Below are 19,834 nucleotides of genomic sequence, written 5' to 3' on the forward strand. Positions count from 1 at the left end.
CACCATCCTCAATGATTAAAAAAAATTATTATTAAAAAATCACAAGTCATGCAGGTTCGGAGCTGAAAAGGAAATCTTAGAAGTGATAGACCAACTCCTTCACTTAAGAGAGGTGAATTCCTATAATTTCCAAAACAGTGGTTTTTTTTGACTAGTGCAGTGGATAGTAACCAGAATTTGCATAGTGTTTTAAGGTGTGCAAAAAGCTTTATAGCGTTTAACTCATTTGATAGAAGTCAATAAAGAACTGTATCGAAAGTGGGGAAACCTAAGTTTAAATCAGCCTTTGAGACCTTGTCACTTCACCTCTAGCTGCTTCAGTTTCTTTATCTGTTGTGTAAATGTGTAAATGTTTATTTATTATTAAAAGTCTTTATGCTAATTATTATAATGCTAATCTTCAATCCTGGTAGCACAAATTCCAGCCATTGCTGGAATCCGGGGGAAGAGGCCTGAATTAGGGTTTTGTGAAGATAGAAACAACAATATTTGGCAGTGATTTTAACTTATGTAGAGAAAATGAACAGTCAAGGAAGACTCTGAAGGTGAGGGACCTGTTAACTGGGAAGAAAGTGTTGGTCCTTTTCAATAATAAGGAAGTTTGGAAGAACTGAATGTTGTACAAATGGATGATCTGACCTAGAGGCTGACCCTCTCAGCTTGAATTTTATAAAGCATTCTGTGTAGTCAAAACAACATTATCTCTTCTTTCACCATCTTGGCTTGATGATCTACCACACTGGCACAGCCTCCATGACAAATTGAGACCTTGAAGGAGAAATGCATGTGATGATCTACCTTTAAAGTGATCACAGTGATAGCATACCAGGGTGTGCATATCGTGTTTTGCATTGAAATGCCTGGTTTCCTGTCCTGGCTGTTGCTTGCTTCTGCCACCTGGATGTCTCAGTTTCTTCATCTGTACCAGAAGTAGCATATTTTTGCAATGGGTCCTCTTAGCTGTAAACCTAATACCTTATAAAATGATATGTTTTATTTGGGTTTTAGGTAACTTTGGAGTGTAAGAAGAATATATGTTTCCTGATTTTTTTAGCTTTTTTTCCCCCCATTACTCTTCTGCTTCTTTAAGGAAAGGTGCAGTTTATGCAGATAAAAGTGATGATGGCAATTTGAAATAGAAAATCTATAAAGATGAACTTTCACTGTTGTTCATTAATTTATGTTATTTGATACTGTAAATGCAGGCAGCATCCCTCTATTGATTTGCCTGTAGTTTGTTAGTTTAATATAATTTGCTGACTAAAGCTTTTATTTTTTATTTAGCTACATGAAAGCAACTATGATGCTGGAAAAGCCCTCCAACGCTTGGTGAAGAAGCCTGTGCCCAAACTGATTGAGAAATGCTGGACTGAAGATGAAGTGGTAAGTCATGACATTTGGATGTTAGTGATTGGGGAGAGGGGCGTCGCTCCAGTTTTCCAGAATGAAGCTAATCTGGCTGAGGGAAAAAAAGGGCTGAATAAGATTGTGACCAGCCAGGCCAACCTGACTGGGAGTGAAAAAGTACCTGGAGGCCTTCCACCTCCACAAGCAGAATGACAGTGATGGTGGGATTCCAAAGTATACTGAGTACATCTCTGTCTCAGTGCCTGGAGTGAAAACTCAGCAGGAGCTCCGGGCTTTCCTTGCTCTTGGTCCTTTTGTCATTTAAGGATGCACTTCCTCCTGGTCAGCTATGGCCCAAGCACAGCATTAAAAACAGAATGTAAAATTTGAATATGGTTAAAAAAAAAAAAATTGAATATAGTAAAAAAAAAAAACCATTCTGTTACATATGTTAGGTTATTATAATAGAGAATCAGAGGAATAAATGAGTAGAGAGCTGAGAGGAGACGGAGCTACATAGAGATATATGAACATACATGGACCCGTGGGCACACAGGCAGAGATAAGTTAGACTTTGGTCAGGTCTTTGATATTGGAGTGTTGCTGCTCAAGACATTTTGAGGGATATCAGTTATTGGTTCTTGTCCTCTTTAGTCTGGCTCAAGCAACCCTCTTCTAAAGGAGACTGAGAGGCTCCTTTTACTGTTGTCATATTTATATGAATCCTCATTCTTCATATTTTTTGATCGAAGTAGTTAAAAATTTACGTAGATGATTTAGGATAAACCACATTATTCTTTTCGAAAGAAAAGATTCCTGGAGAAGATAATTGTTAAATAAAAGAAAATCTTTAATTTTTAACAGGGAGTAGATGATAAAAGTTCTAAATACAGAAATCCATGTGAAGGGCCCCAAGGTTATTCCTGAGGAGAATCTTCCTTCTTTCACTCACCCTACCCTGAAATATGAAAGACATATCAGTTCCTTATAAGATCTGTTTGTACAGTTGTGTATGCTTATCTCATTCCTTTCTCTCTTACCTTGATGTTGCCTGCCAATTTTGCCCTCTTCCCCAAATTCCCTGTCCTCAGATACACAAACACCCTTTTTGCTCTAGAAAATCTTTTTTTCCAATAGTATGTTATTTTTCCAAATACATGTAAAGATAGTTTTCAACATTTCATCTTTGTAAAAAGATTCTAGAACATCTAAGATATATACTATCAAATATTGTAAATAAAAAAATAACTTCTCTGCTTTGAAATAGCACTCGGCTCTTGCCTCTGTGGTAGCATTACATTGATTGCACTACCGTTGCAGTTTGAATTAAATGATGAAAAGCAAAGCCTCACAGAACACACTCACAAGGTTAATTAAAAAATAAAACATTATTCCAAATAATGAGTACTATGAGTATGGAATAATGTTCATTAACTCTATAAATCACTGTCATTTTGGTCTCATTTCATCATATTTGCTCCTTGTTCTATTCCAGCCAGCTTTTGAAAAATGTTTTAGTAGCCATCTAACCATTAATGAGCCAGAGAGCAGACTGTTCTCAGGCAGTAGGGGTGTGTGTGTGTGTGTGTGTGTGTGTGTGTATGTGTGTGTGTACATGCGTGTGCATACACGCATATGTGACAGGCTGGTGTAAATACAGATCATGAAGGGGTAATCTGACCCTCAACCTTTAAGTAAGTAACATGAAGTCCTCTTCAACAAGACTTATCACAGGGGAAAACATTTCTTTATCTACTTAGGGAAACCACAGGAATTAGAGAAGAAATGGGTTTTAATTATGATTAATTTAATGGAGAAATTAATACCTACTGCCGTCCTTTTTTTTTCCTCCTAGTTTTTTGCATTCTTACGACATTCTGTTTGGTCTACATGACTGTATAACTCTCTACAAATTATCCTATATGATTCTGCGAGATTGATCCCTATTAATATAATGTTCAGAGTTTCTTTGCTGTCCTTATCCTCTTAGATTTTATTTTCTCATTTCTCCTACCCTATTTATTTTTCAAGACCCAACTCACACCCTTCTTTCTCCATAAATCCTTCTCAATCTAAATCAGATGACTATATGACCTCTTATTCCTACATTCCTATAACAATGTCTTCACTCTCCATTTGAAAGTTTCATCAATTAGCACATATTTTTTATATTAGTGTATTGAATTCTACTCTTTATTCTGGTTATTTAATATGTATTTGTCTTATTAAATACATGTCTTACTAAATACTCAGTAAGATTATAAATTTTTTTAAGTCAGAGAATCTGACCTGTACTTATTTCTATATCATCTAGTATTTATTTCACTATCTGGCATCAAACAAATTATCTTTTTTGTTTCACTTACTGAGATTTCTCCTTAGTAGATATTATAGTTCTCAGGAGTTGATTATAAAGAAAAACATATCCTACGGAAATAATAATATTTTTGGATGTACATTTCAGTTTTATAAAACTGCAGAGGAATGTGTTTCTTAATGCAGCATTGAATTTGTGACAGAAACATCACTTTTACTCCAAACTTTCTCTTTCCTTTTTCCCCTCTTAAATTCATTCATTGGTTAGTAAGTTGAATTTTTGAGTTAGTAGGCCACAATATTAAATAATGGGAAGGCTTTTTTTTTCTATCTTATTAACCTTTCTTTTTATTTTTTATTTAAAATATAAGGACAAATCAAATAGAAAAAGAAAGAAAAAGGAAAACAAAACATTTGTCATGTGCCTAGCAGAACATTAGAGAGGATTCAAAATATGCTACAATTAAGTTCCACTTAGAAAGCATAAATAATAATAGGAAATATTATATTTAAGACTGTCTATCTTTTCTTGGCTTTCTTGTAGATTATTTTCTTGTTCTCTGCTGCATACTTTTTACATTATTCTTTTTTCCTCCTTTCATCTCCCTTACCTCCCAAGCAGGGTACAGTTAGGTATGGATACACACACACACACACACACACACACATACACACACACACACTCCCCCCACCCTCACAATATATATATCTACACACACACCTATTGTGCACACACGTGTGTATTTACATGTATGTAGACATACATTTAAAACAATATTAATATGACTGACCAAAAATGTAGATTTCTCTCTTGATTGAAACTTTGTGTAACTTTGAGATCAGTGATTACTATTCCTTCTTTCAAATATTCTGGACATTCAACTTATAGATTTTCAGGATTTTTTTCTTAAACAAACCTGTACTTAATAGAAAATTAATATATAAAGGCCTAATTTCAAAGAACTTAATAATGACTAACTTTGTTTTATATGTGGAAATGTAAACATATATCTAAGATTGACATCAGTAATTAAGTAGTTCAAAAGAAAGATTGGGACAGAGCTGAGTATGACCTGACTAAAAAGCAAAATTTTCTAGGAAAAGGTAAAAATGGTAATTATGCTATACAAATGAGGTGCAGAGGAAGAAATGATAGAGACATTCATTTTGTGTGTGTGTGTGTGTGTATTATTCCCTATTTATTGTTCCCCATGTAAGTAGTTTTTCAGAACTACCATCCCTCTTCCCTCATCAAATGCCTCTGGATTGAATGTTCGACGCTGCCTCCACCTCCTTTTTTTTTTTTTTTTTTAATTTTTCTGTTCAGTATTATGGTTTGTTTTGCTGGATACTTTTTTTTAAAATTTTTGCCACAAGCCTAGTTCGTTTAATTGATGATATAAAATATTATAGGACCAACAGTCATTTATTGTAGCTGCTGATAAATCTTGTACAATTCTAATTGTAGCTCCAGAAAATTTAAATTATTTTTGTTGTTGTTGTTGATTTGCTTCTTGTAAAGATTTCTCTTTGATCTAGGGGTTTCAAAATTGAGCGATAATGTTCCTTGTAGGATATCTTTACGGTGATGATAGATTTTTTTTTTTTTTTTCCTATTTATCCTTTCCCCTCTTTTTAAAAAATCTCTTCAGGATAATTTTCTTTGATTATTTCTTGCATTATTGTGTCAAGGTTCTATTTTTGGTCATAGCTTTCAGTTATTCTTATGTTTTCTCTTCTTGATTTATTCTCCAGATCTGTTGTTTTTCTTATGTCTCAAAATCTGTTTATTTTTTCATTCTTCATATTTTATTTTATTATTTCTTGATTTCTTATACTTTACTGATTTCCATTGCCCAGTTCTAATTGTCAAAGATTTTCTTCTTTAAGACTCTGGATCTCCATTTCTATTTGGTTGATCATCTTTTCATAATCTTTTTTATTTTTCTTGGATTGTTCTTATTTTTTAATAAAATTTCTTTTAATTTCTCTTTAATCTCTCACATTTGATTTTTAAAATCTTTTCTGGAGTTCTATGAATTCTTCTTGGGTAGTTAGCCATTTAAAATTACTCTTTGTGGGGCATCTAGATGGCACAGTAGATAGAGCACCAGCCCTGAGGTCAGGAGGACCTGAGTTCAAATCTGGACTCAGACACTTAATCCTTCCTAGCTGTGTGACCATGGGCAAGTCACTTAACCCCAATTGCCTCAGGGGGGAAAATAATAATAAATAAAATTACTCTTTGGTGGAGAGGCTTTCTTTTTGTACTTTACTGTGTTCTTCTGAAGATTAATTCCAACCTTCCTAGTTCCATAAAAAGTTTCTATGGTTGGGTTCTTTCTACTTTTTTTTTTTTTTAAATGAGAACTTAATAGTGTAAGGACCTCCAATCCTGGGGGAGAGGGGAAATGGTGCCTCTGGCCTCACTTGAGCTCTGCCCCAGAACCCCAAACCAAGACTTCCCCCTGTTGTCAGTGTTGGCACCTGCTGCCTGCATCCCCATGGGGAGCTAGTTCCTCCTCACCCAGGGCAGCTGCTAAGGTTCCCCTGACTCCCCAATCTTTGTGTTGGCGGGTGTGTGTGAAAGTTCCTGGGGTGTGTGTGAGACTACCTCTGAATCCAGACGGTCCCAGAGCTCCCTACTGGCTATTTTTATGGACTTGGAAGTGTTTACACTTTACTGAGGTACAACCCTGGTCTTGGGGTCATTCATTCCTTTGGGTTTTCTCAGGTGGTCCCAGGATAGCTCCTGTTCTATACCAGCTCTTACTTGTTTTTCAGCAGTCTGTTCACCCTGAGACACAATGTGGGGGAAATCTGGAGAGTTTGGAATTTTCTGAGCTATTCTGCCAGAATCTTCCCTTTTTTTTAAACCTTGTTTTTTCTGTTAAGTAGTTAGCTCTCTTAATATATATGTGTATATGTAAAGTTTTTTTAATTTAATAGTTGTCCTGGGACTGAGATGGTATAAACGTTGCTGAATCTTAGTCAAGTTTGTGTAAATTTCCATCAAACAGGTGATGTCTCCCTGTTCTTATAAATAAAAATTAATCTGCAGCAACTTGAAAATCAGCTTTCCATCCTCTTATCCCCCCATCAGATTAATAGAAAGTAGATCAGATTGTAGAAGTCCTGCAAATGGCAAGCTTATTTCTTTAACCAACACATACTTGCTTTTATTTATTTATTTATATTTAATTAAAGTGCCATGTTCTCATTCACCTATGCTAATTTGACTTAGAAATGAAGAAAAAGGAATAATTTAGATCAAATTTTTTTCAAGTCCTTAGTTTATTAGGTTTTTAATTAAATATGATGAGCACATTTAAATAACACAGAGGACCCAGACTGAGCTGTAGCTAATTGAAACAGATTAAGTCACCCATCCACACTTCGGTAGTTATTCATTCTGTTTGTTTATGCATGTAGGCTGAAGGCAGTCTTCTATTGCTTGGGCTGCTTGCTGCTGCCCTGGGATTCCTCTGCTGCTGTGTGAGGTTGGCCTCTTTAATTATCATTCAGCTGTTGATTGTGGAAACACTGGTGATGCTAATTGAATTCTCTTTAAAATTCAAGGCCTATATTTTCCTTGCAAAGTCTGCCAGTTTGGCCTGTGTTTGAGATTCTTGCCACTTAATTTTTAACTGAATTGCAGTTTTCTGTTTTGCCCTCCATTCATGCAAGCCCATTTTGATATTTAAAATTCATTTGTTGTTGAATTAACTTTTGCAAAAGAAGCTAAAGACTAAATCAAAATTGAGATTTCTTTTTGTTTACTTTGAGTGGGGGATGTTGCATATATTTAGCTTTTCTCAAGAAATAGTCCATTCTTTAAATATTTTATACTATTTGTGATGTGGTGAATTTGAGGCAAACAGTCTTAGTTCAAATAACCTCTTATATTTGTATTTCAAACTTGTTGGTGTTGATAAACATTAATTGCCTATGTACATAGATTTGCAAGTTAATAAAATTTTAAAATATTTCAATCCTGGCTTCATTTTGAAGCATATAAATGAAATATAAAAGAAAATCCTTTCAACAATGACATGACATAGCAAACTAATTTTTTGAATATTTGTAATCATATGAACCTGTGTGACTGATCAAGGGATTACTTACACAAAATACACCCAGTTATTAGCATGGTTTCTTTCTCCAGCATCATCCTCAATTGCCTTTGTTATGCCTCTTTTGGAATATCTGCTCAGGAAAACATTGTTTTCATTGTTGATTCCTTTGAATCCAGGTGTCTGGGATGTGCTGGAAGATAGAGCTGCTTACTGGGGCAAAAATACCATGAATTTTATTTACTATTTGTGTGGCAGCTGTTGAAAATAGAATTCACAGCAAAATCGAAATATATTTCTAGTAACAGCAGGGGTTGTTCCTGGTTTGAAAGCTGTGGAAAAAAAGGCAGCAAGGGAGACCAAAGAAGAGTTCTTCCTCGGTGAGATTTACAATACTAGTTTCCATTTGAATCATGAAGTGAGTTTTTAATATTGGAAGATAAAGTAGTGTCTGCTTTTAATTCATATCATGAGTGAAGTTAACAATACTGTTTTATTCTGATGGGACTAATTGTAACTTCATATTTGAATCATATTACTGAATCATACTGTCAATTTCTAAGCAACATTTTAATCCGTATGAAATGGGAGAAAATTGAAAAATGCACTTGGAACCCTTGCCTGTTATCATGATTGCATCATTCTTATTGTAGAGACAGATTTTTGTGAGAATGGATAAAAAAAGTAATCTTATTTTTTTCCCCTGTTATCCTCACATCTCCTTTTTAGGAAAATGTCATACTTTTTTTTCTTTTCTGTAGTCTGATAGTTAAATTTGAAAACGAGAAAAGGAGATAGTTACTAATTACCATATTTATGCAAAATAACGGAAGCATGACATAATTAGATATTTGTTTTATATATACTAGAAGCTGATTATTGTTGGCATATCATATGCATCATTAACAGATTTCTAGTTGAAATCAGAATATTAAACTTTTCTAAAATTTGGACTTAGGTAAGATTTATCATAATATTTATTTCACTATTTTTCAGTGTTTTGATTAGGTGCTATCTGAGCTTGAGCTAAAACTGGTTTAAAGTATGAACAAAGCAGTTTATATCAAGTTCTTTTTGGAAATAAGACAATGGATTGAAATCAATTTTATGCAAAGTTCTGAAAAGTCAGTTTTGTCAATTTGCTAAAGGAAGCTATTGCTTACTAAGCTATAAAGAAAAATGAATTTTTAAAAAATCTTTACCAAATGAAATAGAACAAGCAGCAGGAAGAGACAGAAATTTCAAAACAAATTCATTTCAGTATTTCATGTTCCAGAGAAACTGCCTTCAGAGAAATCTATATATTATATATTCAGCCAGTGACCTTAGCTTCAACAGATGTGACTTTATTGCTTTCTCAATATTGATCTTTCTATTGCTACCAAGTAAGTGTGTTCTTTTTATTATTCTGAAATAATTTGACGATTTTTCTTACTTGCTTTAGCCAATATTTTTTTTTTGATTCATCATCCTTACTGCCCTGTACTATTTATTAGTATTAAGTATTTAATGTACTCTTAATTCCAAAGAGAAAAACATTTTAAATATTTTAATTGGCTGGATGCCATTCTTCAGAGGGTTATTTCTGTAAAGATGCCAGGAAGCTAAATCCAAATAGAATACTCGTATGCACTAAATTATTCTTAGGTGTTCCAAAGAATATTTTTAAATTAGAGAGCTATTTTATGGTACATTCTTCATTGTTGCCAAGGGGGGAAAACCTAAAGCTTGAAAGATTAATAAATATTGTAGCAGTTGGTTGTTGGAATTCTGTTTTCCATCTCATTTTAGAGAGGATGTAAAAAATGGAGATGGCTTACCCTTTCAGATGCTCTCTATCATTTTTCTGTTCTCATTTAAAAAGGAGAACAAGACACAGGGGGACTTGAGAGATTGCATTTGTTCTCCCATAGGCAAAGTGCTTATTTTATACATGAGGAGGACCAGAATACCTTCTCTCTCCTTTGTAGTTTCTTAGCAACAGAACTAAAGTCAATCTTGATGTATCTATTGCATTGTATATATTCAGCAACATGAGATGTAGAGCTGGAGAGATTCACAGATGAAACTGAGATTGGTCCGGAAACAGGCATCAGAAGAGCAGGGAGGGTACAAAAAATAGAGAGCATGCAGTGTTAGAAAGGTTAGACCATCCCAGCACTCCCTTCTTTCTTGGATTAGCTTCAGTTTAAATCAAAGATCCTCCTAAGTAGAAAACCTGCAATGGTCCCAGAGCCTGAGAACATGTGGCTTCTAAACAATTCTGACCCACTTCTAATTAGTTTGCTGACAAGTTATTCTCAAATCCTTCATTCATTGAAGAATTTTGCAGACACATTACACTTGCTTATGGTTGGTTTTAGGTATACAATTTTTGGGGAATATAATTTGGGAATGTTAATGATTCATTATTAGAACAGAAAATAAAATGACCCAGATGAAGGGAACCTTGATCTGGAGTGAAGGTAGTGGATCTGGATTCTTATACTGGCTTAATCAATTAAAAGAAGTTTTAACCTTAGACCAGGTTTTTGAGTCTTTTTTTAATCTGGAAAATGAGATTAGAACTGATGATCTCTGAGCTCCATTATACTTCTATCAGTATAATCCAGAGTAATTTTGGAAGGGGGCAAGTAAAATAATGAAGTCTTGACAGTATTGTTTTAGAGACTTGATAAAAAAATGCTTTTTAATTATAAAGCATCTGTTCACTGCAGAGCAACACTCAATCACTAAAACATTTGATTGACTCTGTGACCTTCGCACAAAAGCCTGTTCTATCCTGCAAAGAATGTCCATTTGTTACATTGCATTTGTGGAAACCTATGTATTCACCATTTTTTGGTGATAAAATTATCTGAGCATTGACTAACATCTCAGGAGAAGGATCATTTTTCATTGATTAAATTTCATATTTCTTTTTTGATTTAAGATTCTTGATTGTAGAGGGCTGGAAATCCTCCAGAAAGCTAGTCTGGACATTACACTTGATCATAGTCCATTCCAGATTCGTACTTGAGTAATATGTCAAAATTCTTTTTTTGTTTGTTTTAGTTAAATTAGTGAACTGCCAATTATTGGTATTATATATATTTTTTGGAGATTGTATGAAGTGCTTTTATATTGGTGTTTTCTATGTTTTTGATTGAAAATTGCTTGACTAAATCAAAATATAAGGATTTTAATAGGAATGTGAAGCTGGGAAAAATCATTAGGCTTCTCCTTCACCCTTTTTTTCCCTACTAATTATATTAGGTCCAAATTGGTGGATGTGGTGGGCAGAGAAAATAAAGAATTGATAAAATTGATCTCTGAAGCAGGCAGGGAGAAGACTCTGATATAGACCATTCTAGCTTTGTGGAGCCCCCACTCCATGGAGGTCATAGGTAGCACCTCTGCTTTCCATTTCCTGTGGGAAATCCCAATGATGACCCTTAGGTTAAATTTTCCCTTTAAATCTATGGCATAGGGCCCATGCCATACTTTCTGTCCTCCTGTGGTGCCATGGCACTCTGCTTCATGGTATGTTGCCCATGTGGTGTCTCTTCATCTCACAATGCTTTATGGAATCTCTCCTCTCCTGACCCCACTTCTCCTCCTTACAGATAACAAACTTTCAAGGTGCTGAGTCTCTTTCAGGATTTAGCCTGCCAGCTAAGGGCATGCCCAACTTCATGGGGTGTTTCCTCTCTACTGGGTATTTAAGTTCCACTAAGAAACTTGTCTTTTATGTGCTTGCACTCTATTTTGTATTTACCATTCCCAGTTTCTATGGTATCCCTTCATTTTGTCTGTAACCTATTCCCCCAAATAAACCTGCCTTTTGCCAAAGAGAATAGCCATTGTGAATTCTTCACATGACCTCATTGTAATATTTGGTGCTTACCTTCATCTGGAGTCTACATCAGCCACATTACTAGGTCCATTCCTGATTATTTATAAATGACACTCTCTACAGCATTATTCTTTCTCCAGTCTTAGTATTCTTAGTGAAGAAATGGTGCCTTCACTTCAAGATTTCTATTTACATTTAACACATCTTTTGGGTACATAGTTATTTGCATGCTGCCTCCCTAAATTAGAATATGAACTCTTTGAAGGTAGAGACCATTTTTTTTAAGACTGTAAAAATTAGGAATAATGTCCTCACCATTTCTTTCCACTGGTGGCATATCCACAAAAGGAAATCAATTTCTAAAAAAAAGAAAGATGCTATAGTACATTAAAAAATTTATTATAACACCAATTTTTGTGCTGACAAAAAACTGGCAATAAAGGTCTTGACAAAGTTGTTTGTGTAGTGAATAACAAATTATGGTACATGAATGTAATTGAATATTATTTTCTGCAAGAAAGGATGAACTAGATGGAAAAATAGCTATTTTCTCTGATCATTCCCACCTTCTCCATGCACACGCAAATTATGCACCACGGACAAAGTAGCTTAAGCTGCCTCAATGGTCTGGGTCACCCAGTATCCAAAAGAAGGTTTAAAAAATTCTCAAACTGACTTTCACTGACCTGGAGCTTACTCAGCACCCTTCACCCCACTTTGTTCTCCTAGCGCCAGGGCTGTAGGAACACACCAAAGGACACAGCATGAAGGTTGAGCCTTAAAATAAAACCTCCTGCCACCCCCAGCCTCCTTTCCTTGGAGACCTCAGGTGTGGGTCGTAGAAATTAGCCTAGGCCCCAACCAACACCTGGGGTTAGTTTTGTGGCACTTCCTTCAGGAACCAGAGTTGCTTAAGAGCTCACATCCCCAGGGCCTGGCAGGCCACCTTAGGGGTTGCTGTATTGGGGACGACCCCTGGGCACCAGCAGAAATCGGAGACAGCAGGGCCAGGCCAGAGAAATGAGGAGTAGAAAGAACATGAAAAGGCACAGGGCAGGACAGTGTTTGTGTTTGGGGCTGTGTAGCAGTCCATTAAGTCTTTGGGAAAGAGCTGGGGCCTCCAGCTAGGGCCTGTCATGACTCCCCCTCCATCCCAAATAAAGTACCCTAAGGCACAGACGCTGGCTGGTAAACTCTCTACTGCCCATAGTAGGAGGAGGCTGAGCAACATTCAGAACCAGCCCCCAGAGAAACCACTTGGAGAGAGATGGCAGGCAGGAAGTGAATGGTGGAAAACCAAGGCAGGGGGAGATGGAGAATGACTGAAATTTAGTATATACCTTGAGATAAGTCAGCAGGGAAAATATTTAAGAATAGAAGGAAATGTGTCTTCCAGATTTAGTAAACAAGAATAAATGGTGCAAAACAAAGGAAAATGATCGATCATTTGATGAGACAGAAGCCTCAAGAGAATAGTGTTCTTGAGTGGTTCGAATGTGAATTATTAGAACAGAATTTAGGGCCTGCACTGCAAAAGTAATGGGCAGAAAAGAACTGTTATGAAAAAATCTCACCAAATACTTTGGGAGTGCAAATATACTCAAGTAAAGGACAATCCATAAGGAGAAAGACAAAAAGCAGTAGCTTTAAATAAAGATAGGCAGCTAGGAGGTACCATTGTGCATAGAATTCTGGGCCTGGAGTCAGGAAGTTCTGAGTTCAAATAAAACCTCAAGTACTTTTGTGGTTTAACCTCTGTCTGCCTTAAGATATGCCTCAGGATCCTTGTGAGGATCAAAAGAGATAATAATTGTAAAGCTCTTAGTATGATGCCTGGAACAAAGTAAGTGCTATATAAATATTAACTATTAAAAATGCTCTCTATGTAAGAAAAACATATTGATCTTAAAGATAGGGTACATAGAGACAGTCTTTGGATCATAGATCTCTGAAAAGAATGGCAGAAGGAAAATTGTAATAGCATAATGCAGGGAAACTGCCCAGAATATAGAAAGTGACGTACGAGTCGAAAAATTCATAAATCACTTTAAGAAAAGCAAAAACAACTTAATGCTGTGAATTCTGAGACACATTATTAAATTAAGACACAAGTTCTGGATCAAGATAAAGACTGTATAAATATAGAGGGAAAGAAATTTGAATAACAAGACAATTCTTCACTTACACTTGTATATAGAAGGTTATAGAATAACCTGAAGAACAATGAAGCTTAGGATGCATGAAATAGATTAGATACCTTAAAAAAAGATATTCATTTTAGTAAAATCATTAAATGACTAAATTCATTAAGTTTTAATTATACAAAATACTGAGAATACAAATAAGAAAAGCATAGTCAAGAATCTTGTAATCCAAACAATAAGGTGGTGGTTGAAACATTTTGAGAATGAAAACCAGAACTAAAGAGAAGATTTACTTCCTGAATATTTCAAACAGCAGAAATATGGGAGTATCAAATAAAGCATCAGCCAATAGCAACAGTTTAACAATAAGAGTGACCAGTAAAAAACTTTTTTCCTAAATGTAAATGAAGAAACAGGGGTAAAGGCAATCGGCTATTGCAAGTAACAGCGAAGAGCCAGGGCTGTGTTGGGTAGGGGAAGGTGGCATTTTGGACAGAACCTGGCAAAAGCCTGCCTATAGATGGTAGTTTTGATGGAACTACATCTACTGTGGATGCATACATGAAAGGGGGAGAGTGCTAGAGTCACTCTGTGCTAGGATCAAGTCAAAGCCTAGCAAAGATTTATGACCTTATGGTAGAATGTGACATGAAGATGGGGAAGGTTTGCAGGAAAGAAGGAGGCCTTACTTGGATAGGGAGAGAATGTCGTTATGTGTAAAGAGAGATGGTCTGTGGATGGAGTTGGGAACTTGTAGGGGGCGAGTCCCGGTAATGTGATTTAGGAGAGCAATACCTGGTTCTAAGTGTTGTGTTTGGGTTTTAGCACCAAATGAGATTGGGGTAAGGATGTCATGTGATGAACTCACAACAGCTATTCTCTTTGGCAAAAAGTAGGTTTGTGTAGAAGAGCTTACAGATAAAATGAAATACAATAGACCTCAGGAATAGTAAAAATGAAATAGTTTAGAGAACATATAGTTAACAACAAAGGGGGTTTTAACAATTCAATATGAAAAGGACAAGTTCTCTGTGGGACTCAGAATTAACAAGGAGAAAGGGAACATTCCATGAGATTGGAGTATGCCCTTGGCTGGCAGCCAAAATCTTAGAGGAGATTAGCACCCTAAAAGAGTTCATTATCTATAAGAGGAATGATGGGGAATGACAGGAGAGACACTACTGGCCATGAGGGAGAGGTGAGGGAAAGACACCATGAGATAAAGTGCCTGGTTGGCTGTGTCCCAAAAGAAGTTCAGCAAAAATGGGGTGAGCCATGGACAGATTTATGGAGGGAATTTAACCTCAGGGGTTTGACATAACTCATTTCTGACTGGATATAACAAAGTGGGGCTACCCACTGCCTCCACAAAGGTGGGACTCTGAGGCTAACCTGATCCAGCCTTTTCTGCCAACTGCACCTTGTTACTCAGGACCTCATCACCAGGGTCCTACCCTTACTAGGAGATGGAAGGCAATTCGAGCTCCTGGGGGCCAAGTGAGAAAGCATGGATCTGGGCAAGAGATTTTGAGTAATATAGGCAAAGAAAGGTGGCCAGTGTGGGGTTTAGGCCAGTGATAGGGTAATAATCTGGGAAGCCATGGAGTAGTATCCTCTCTGACACAGACAATATCTGACCTTTTTCTGAGAGTGAGTCATTATGGAAAAGAAAGATATGTGGGATAAGCTTCACAAGGAAATGGCCTTAGAGGGGGAACTTAGATAAGCTTTGATTGCATGAAGAAAACAGAAAAAAGAGGGAAACTAGTAAATAGAGTGATTTTGAATTAGAGAATGAGAGACTAGATTAGGTGATAAAGAGAGCAAGAGAAGTCCTTAGAAATGGGTGCAACAAATTGAAATTTAAAAAAATAGAACTAGCTGAAAGGAGGAGTTCAAAGTGAATATACTTGACTGAGAGGGGAAAAAAGGGTGAAGAATTATATAACCAAATATAACTAGGAGAAAAAAAGGGTCAGAAATGAGAAGAGTTAATCAGAATGTGGGGAAGAGACTCAATGGAAATAGGGCTACCTTAAAAAAGACAAATAACATATAGTAACTGAAGGAACATAGTATTGTGTTTATAGCAGGAAAGGAAAAAAAAATTGCCATTAAAAACCAATATCAGAGATAGAATCTGATAACTTTATATATGAAAGAATTAAGTTCAGTCATTTTTCAGTCATGTGTGACTCTTTGTTGACTCAATTTGGGGATTTCTTGGCAAAAATAATGAATAGTTTGCCATTTCCTTCTCCAGGTCATTTTGCAGATGGGGAAATTAAGGCCAACAGAGTTAAGTGACTTGCCCAAGATCATACAGCTAGGAAGTGTCTGAGATTATATTTGTACTCATAAAGATGAATCTTGTTGGATCCTAGCCTAGTGCTCTATCCATTGTGCCATCTAACTGTCCATGAAAGGATTAAATTATCCAATAAAACAAAAAAGTGCCATATTATAAAAGAAAACAAAATCTGACAGTGTGTTCCTTATGAGAAATACATATTTGAAAAACCCAAAAATAAAATAAAACAGGGTTTGGGGGAAAGTCAGTAAACCTAAGATAAGCATAAAAGAAAAGATATTAGAAATTAGATGGGGAAAAATAAATTGGAAAGAAAAAGAATCTGTAAAAATGATGAATAAAACTCAAGGCTGGTTCTTTGAGAAAATGAGTAAAATTGATAACTCCTTAACTAATCTGATTAAAAAAGAGGGCAGAAAATCCTATCAAATACCAAATGAACAAAGTAAAATCACAACAAAAGCAGAAGAAATAAAAAGTAATTAGAATGTATTACTTGCAGTTATATTCTAATAAAACTGAGAACACAAATGAAATAGAGGAATATCTTCAAAATTATAAAATACCCATCCTTGATAGAAGAACAGGTAGAGATCCTATATAACCCAATCTTAGAAAATGAAATAAATCTGGCTAAGATACTGCCATGGCAAGGTACAATAGAAGCTGATTCTGAGGGATTCAAAAGAGAATTCAACCAAACTTTTAAAGTCTCACAAACTATTTTTAAAAATTGAGAAAGAAAGCATACTACCAGAGTCCTCTTGAAGCAAAAATTATCCTAATTGCCAAATCAAGGAATGATAGAACACAAAAAAGAAAAGCCCTCAACCCAGATTGTTAAGAAATATTGACTCAGAAATTTTAAATAAGATTCTGTCAGACTGCAGTATTTATCTAAGAAGTCATTTATTATGATCAAATGTGGATTATATCAGCAATTTAAAGGTGATTTAACATTAGGAAAACCATAAGCGTAATTAATCATATTAAAAACCCAAACATCTTAAACCATGGGATTATTTCAACCCATGCAGCAGAAAGAAAGAAAAAAACCTTTGACAATGTACAATACAGTATTTATGCTAAAAACCCTGCAAAGTATAGGCATAAAGGCACTTTTCAAAAATATCATTAAACATATTTATCTAAATCCAAAGGCAAGCATAAGCATCATATCATATGCAGTAGTAATATCCTAAATGAATCTTTTCAGTAAATGTGGGCATGAAGCAAGGAATACCCACTCTCCTATAGGAATGTTAGCAATAAGACAAAAAGAAAAAATTAAAGTTATAAAGCTAATTTTTTAAAACTTGAGAATTATCCCCGTTTGTTGCTATGATAGTTTACTTGGAAAATCCTAGGGAATCAGCAAAGATATTAATTCAGATAGCTTCAGCAAAGTAGCAAATGCAAAATAAATTCTCAGAAATCTGTGTCATTGAGGCAGCTAGGTGGTGCAATTAATAATAGAGTACTAGTCCTGGCGTCTGGAGAACCTAAGTTCAAATTTCACATCAGACACTTAACACATTTATAATTATATGACCCCTCTCCTCTTCCCTCATCCCCCCCCCCCCCCAAAAAAAAAAAATCAGTGCATTTATACATAGTAGCACTAATAGAAAGGGAAATTCCATTTTAAATAACTATAAATTGCTTATAATATCTAGAGAACAACCTCTCAGTTCATATAGATTCAATTAAAAAGTGCTCCTTAGAGCAATGTAAATAACGGGGACATATTCAATGCTTATGTCTCGGCTGAGTCAATATGATAAAAATTATAATAATTCTACAAAAAATAATTTATCCTTTTAATGCTATATCAATCAAGTTACCAAGGAGGATCCTTTATAGAATTTGATAAAATAATACCAGTATTCATTTGGAGTAATAAAACATTTAGAATACCAAGAGAATTAATAAAAAGAAATAATTATGAATGTGGAGTAACACTTCTAGAACCCAGGGAGAAGAATGGAAGAAAACAAACTACACAAAAGATATTAAAAAAGCAATTGAATTCAATGCCCATTGATTGATAAAACTGAAAATAAATTCAGTGTATGTGGAAATAATTCAGTGTATTCCATTTGAAATTAGAATTAGACAATACTTTGCACAGTATTCCATAGTACATTCTAAATGGATATACAGTCTTATTAAGATCATACTCTTAAAAACATTAGAAGAGAAACACATCATATACTTCTCATAGTTATGGGTACGAGATATATTCTTAATGAAACAAAAGACAAAAAGTATTTTAAAAAGGTAAACTAGATAACTTTGATTTCTTAAGACTGAAAAGCTTCTGTTCAGAAAACTTTAATGTACATATGATAAGAAAGGAAGTGGTCAAATGGTGGGAAAATTTTCTTATCAGATTTCTCTGATAAAGATTTGGGGTCCAAGACATATGAATATGTATAAAACTAATAACCATTTTCTAACAGATAAGTGGTCAAAAAGAATATGAAGGTGCAGCTAGTTTGGTGTAGTAGATAGATCACCAGCCCTGAAGTCAGGAAGATCTGAGTTCAAATCTGATCTCAGACACTTAACACTGGGCTAGTCACTTAAACCCAATTGCCTCAGCCAAAAAAAAGAATATGAAGAAACAGTTCTCAAGATTAGAAATGAAAAGTATTCACAGCCACATGAGAGAATTCTCCAAATCATTAATAAGAGAAATGAACATCAAAACAACCATAAGGTTTCACTTCATATATTATTACATTGACAAAGATGACCCCCAAAATGGCAAAATGTTGGAGAAGTTATGGAATGAAGACACACTAATACATTGTTAATGGAACTGTGAAATGCTCTACCCATTTTGGAAAGCAATTTAGAATTGTGCAAATGAAGTGGCTAAAATTCCCATACCCTTTGAACTAGACTCCATTATTATGGTGCTGTCATCAGGGGGAAAGTCTTCATATATACTAAAGCATTTAAAGCAGCATAGTTTTATATTAGCTAAAATATGGAAGTGAATATCTATTGATTTGGGAATGGCTACACAAATTGTGGTCTATGAATGTGGAGGAAGATTATTGTGCTATAAGAAATGTATGATGAATATAAAGAATATGGAAAAATCTATGAATTGATGTGTAGTGAAGTAAAAAGAGCAATAAGATTAATACATTAATTAATAAATTAAAACAATGACGTCAAGAAATGAGAAGTCATGTAACATGAAGTTAAATGTAAGTTAAGTATCAAGTAAGATCTGGATGGAGAGATTGGAGCCCTTAATGGGAATGGGAAATCTACATTGTAGATGTAGATTTGTAACATTGTAATGCTGTCCAAAGTTTTTTTTTGTAATGAGTAAGTATACTGATTTTCACCTTCTCTAAATTATTTGTGAGGGGAAAGGATACACATATGAAAAATGTTTGTAGCAGCTCTTTTTGTGGTGGCTAAGATTTGGAAAATGAGTGCATATCCACCAGTTGGGGAATGACTGAATTGTTATGGCATATGAAAGTAATGGGATATGATTGTTCTATAAGAAATGATGAACAGGCTGATTTCAGAAAAACCTGGAAAGATTTACATGAACTGATGCTGAGTGAAGTGAGCAGAACTAAGTGCATAGCAAGAGAAAGATTGTGTGATAAATTACCTGTGGTTGACTTAGCTCTTCTCAGCAATTCAGTGATTCCAGGCAATTCCAGTAAAAGGTAGAAAATGCCATCCGTATCCAGAGGAAAAACTATGGAGATTGAATACAGATTGAGGTATCTTATTTTCATCTTTTTTTTTCCCCCTTTCTTGTAGTTTTTCCCCT

At 35.1% G+C, this 19,834-nt stretch overlaps 1 protein-coding gene across 7 annotated transcripts in view; it reads left to right on the forward strand.

Moving 5' to 3' along the window:
* Nucleotides 1-19,834, forward strand: part of RERE (arginine-glutamic acid dipeptide repeats) — a 534,760-nt gene that overhangs the window by 382,561 nt on the left and 132,365 nt on the right. For all 7 annotated transcript variants that reach the window (XM_031962925.1, XM_031962929.1, XM_031962930.1 and 4 more), the window contains one exon: nucleotides 1,285-1,383. In XM_031962925.1, the coding sequence (XP_031818785.1) occupies nucleotides 1,285-1,383 (99 nt within the window). The remainder of the gene's footprint in view (nucleotides 1-1,284; nucleotides 1,384-19,834) is intronic.

Source organism: Sarcophilus harrisii, chromosome 3 (assembly GCF_902635505.1).
Source record: "Sarcophilus harrisii chromosome 3, mSarHar1.11, whole genome shotgun sequence".
NCBI classification, from domain to species: Eukaryota; Metazoa; Chordata; class Mammalia; order Dasyuromorphia; family Dasyuridae; genus Sarcophilus; species Sarcophilus harrisii.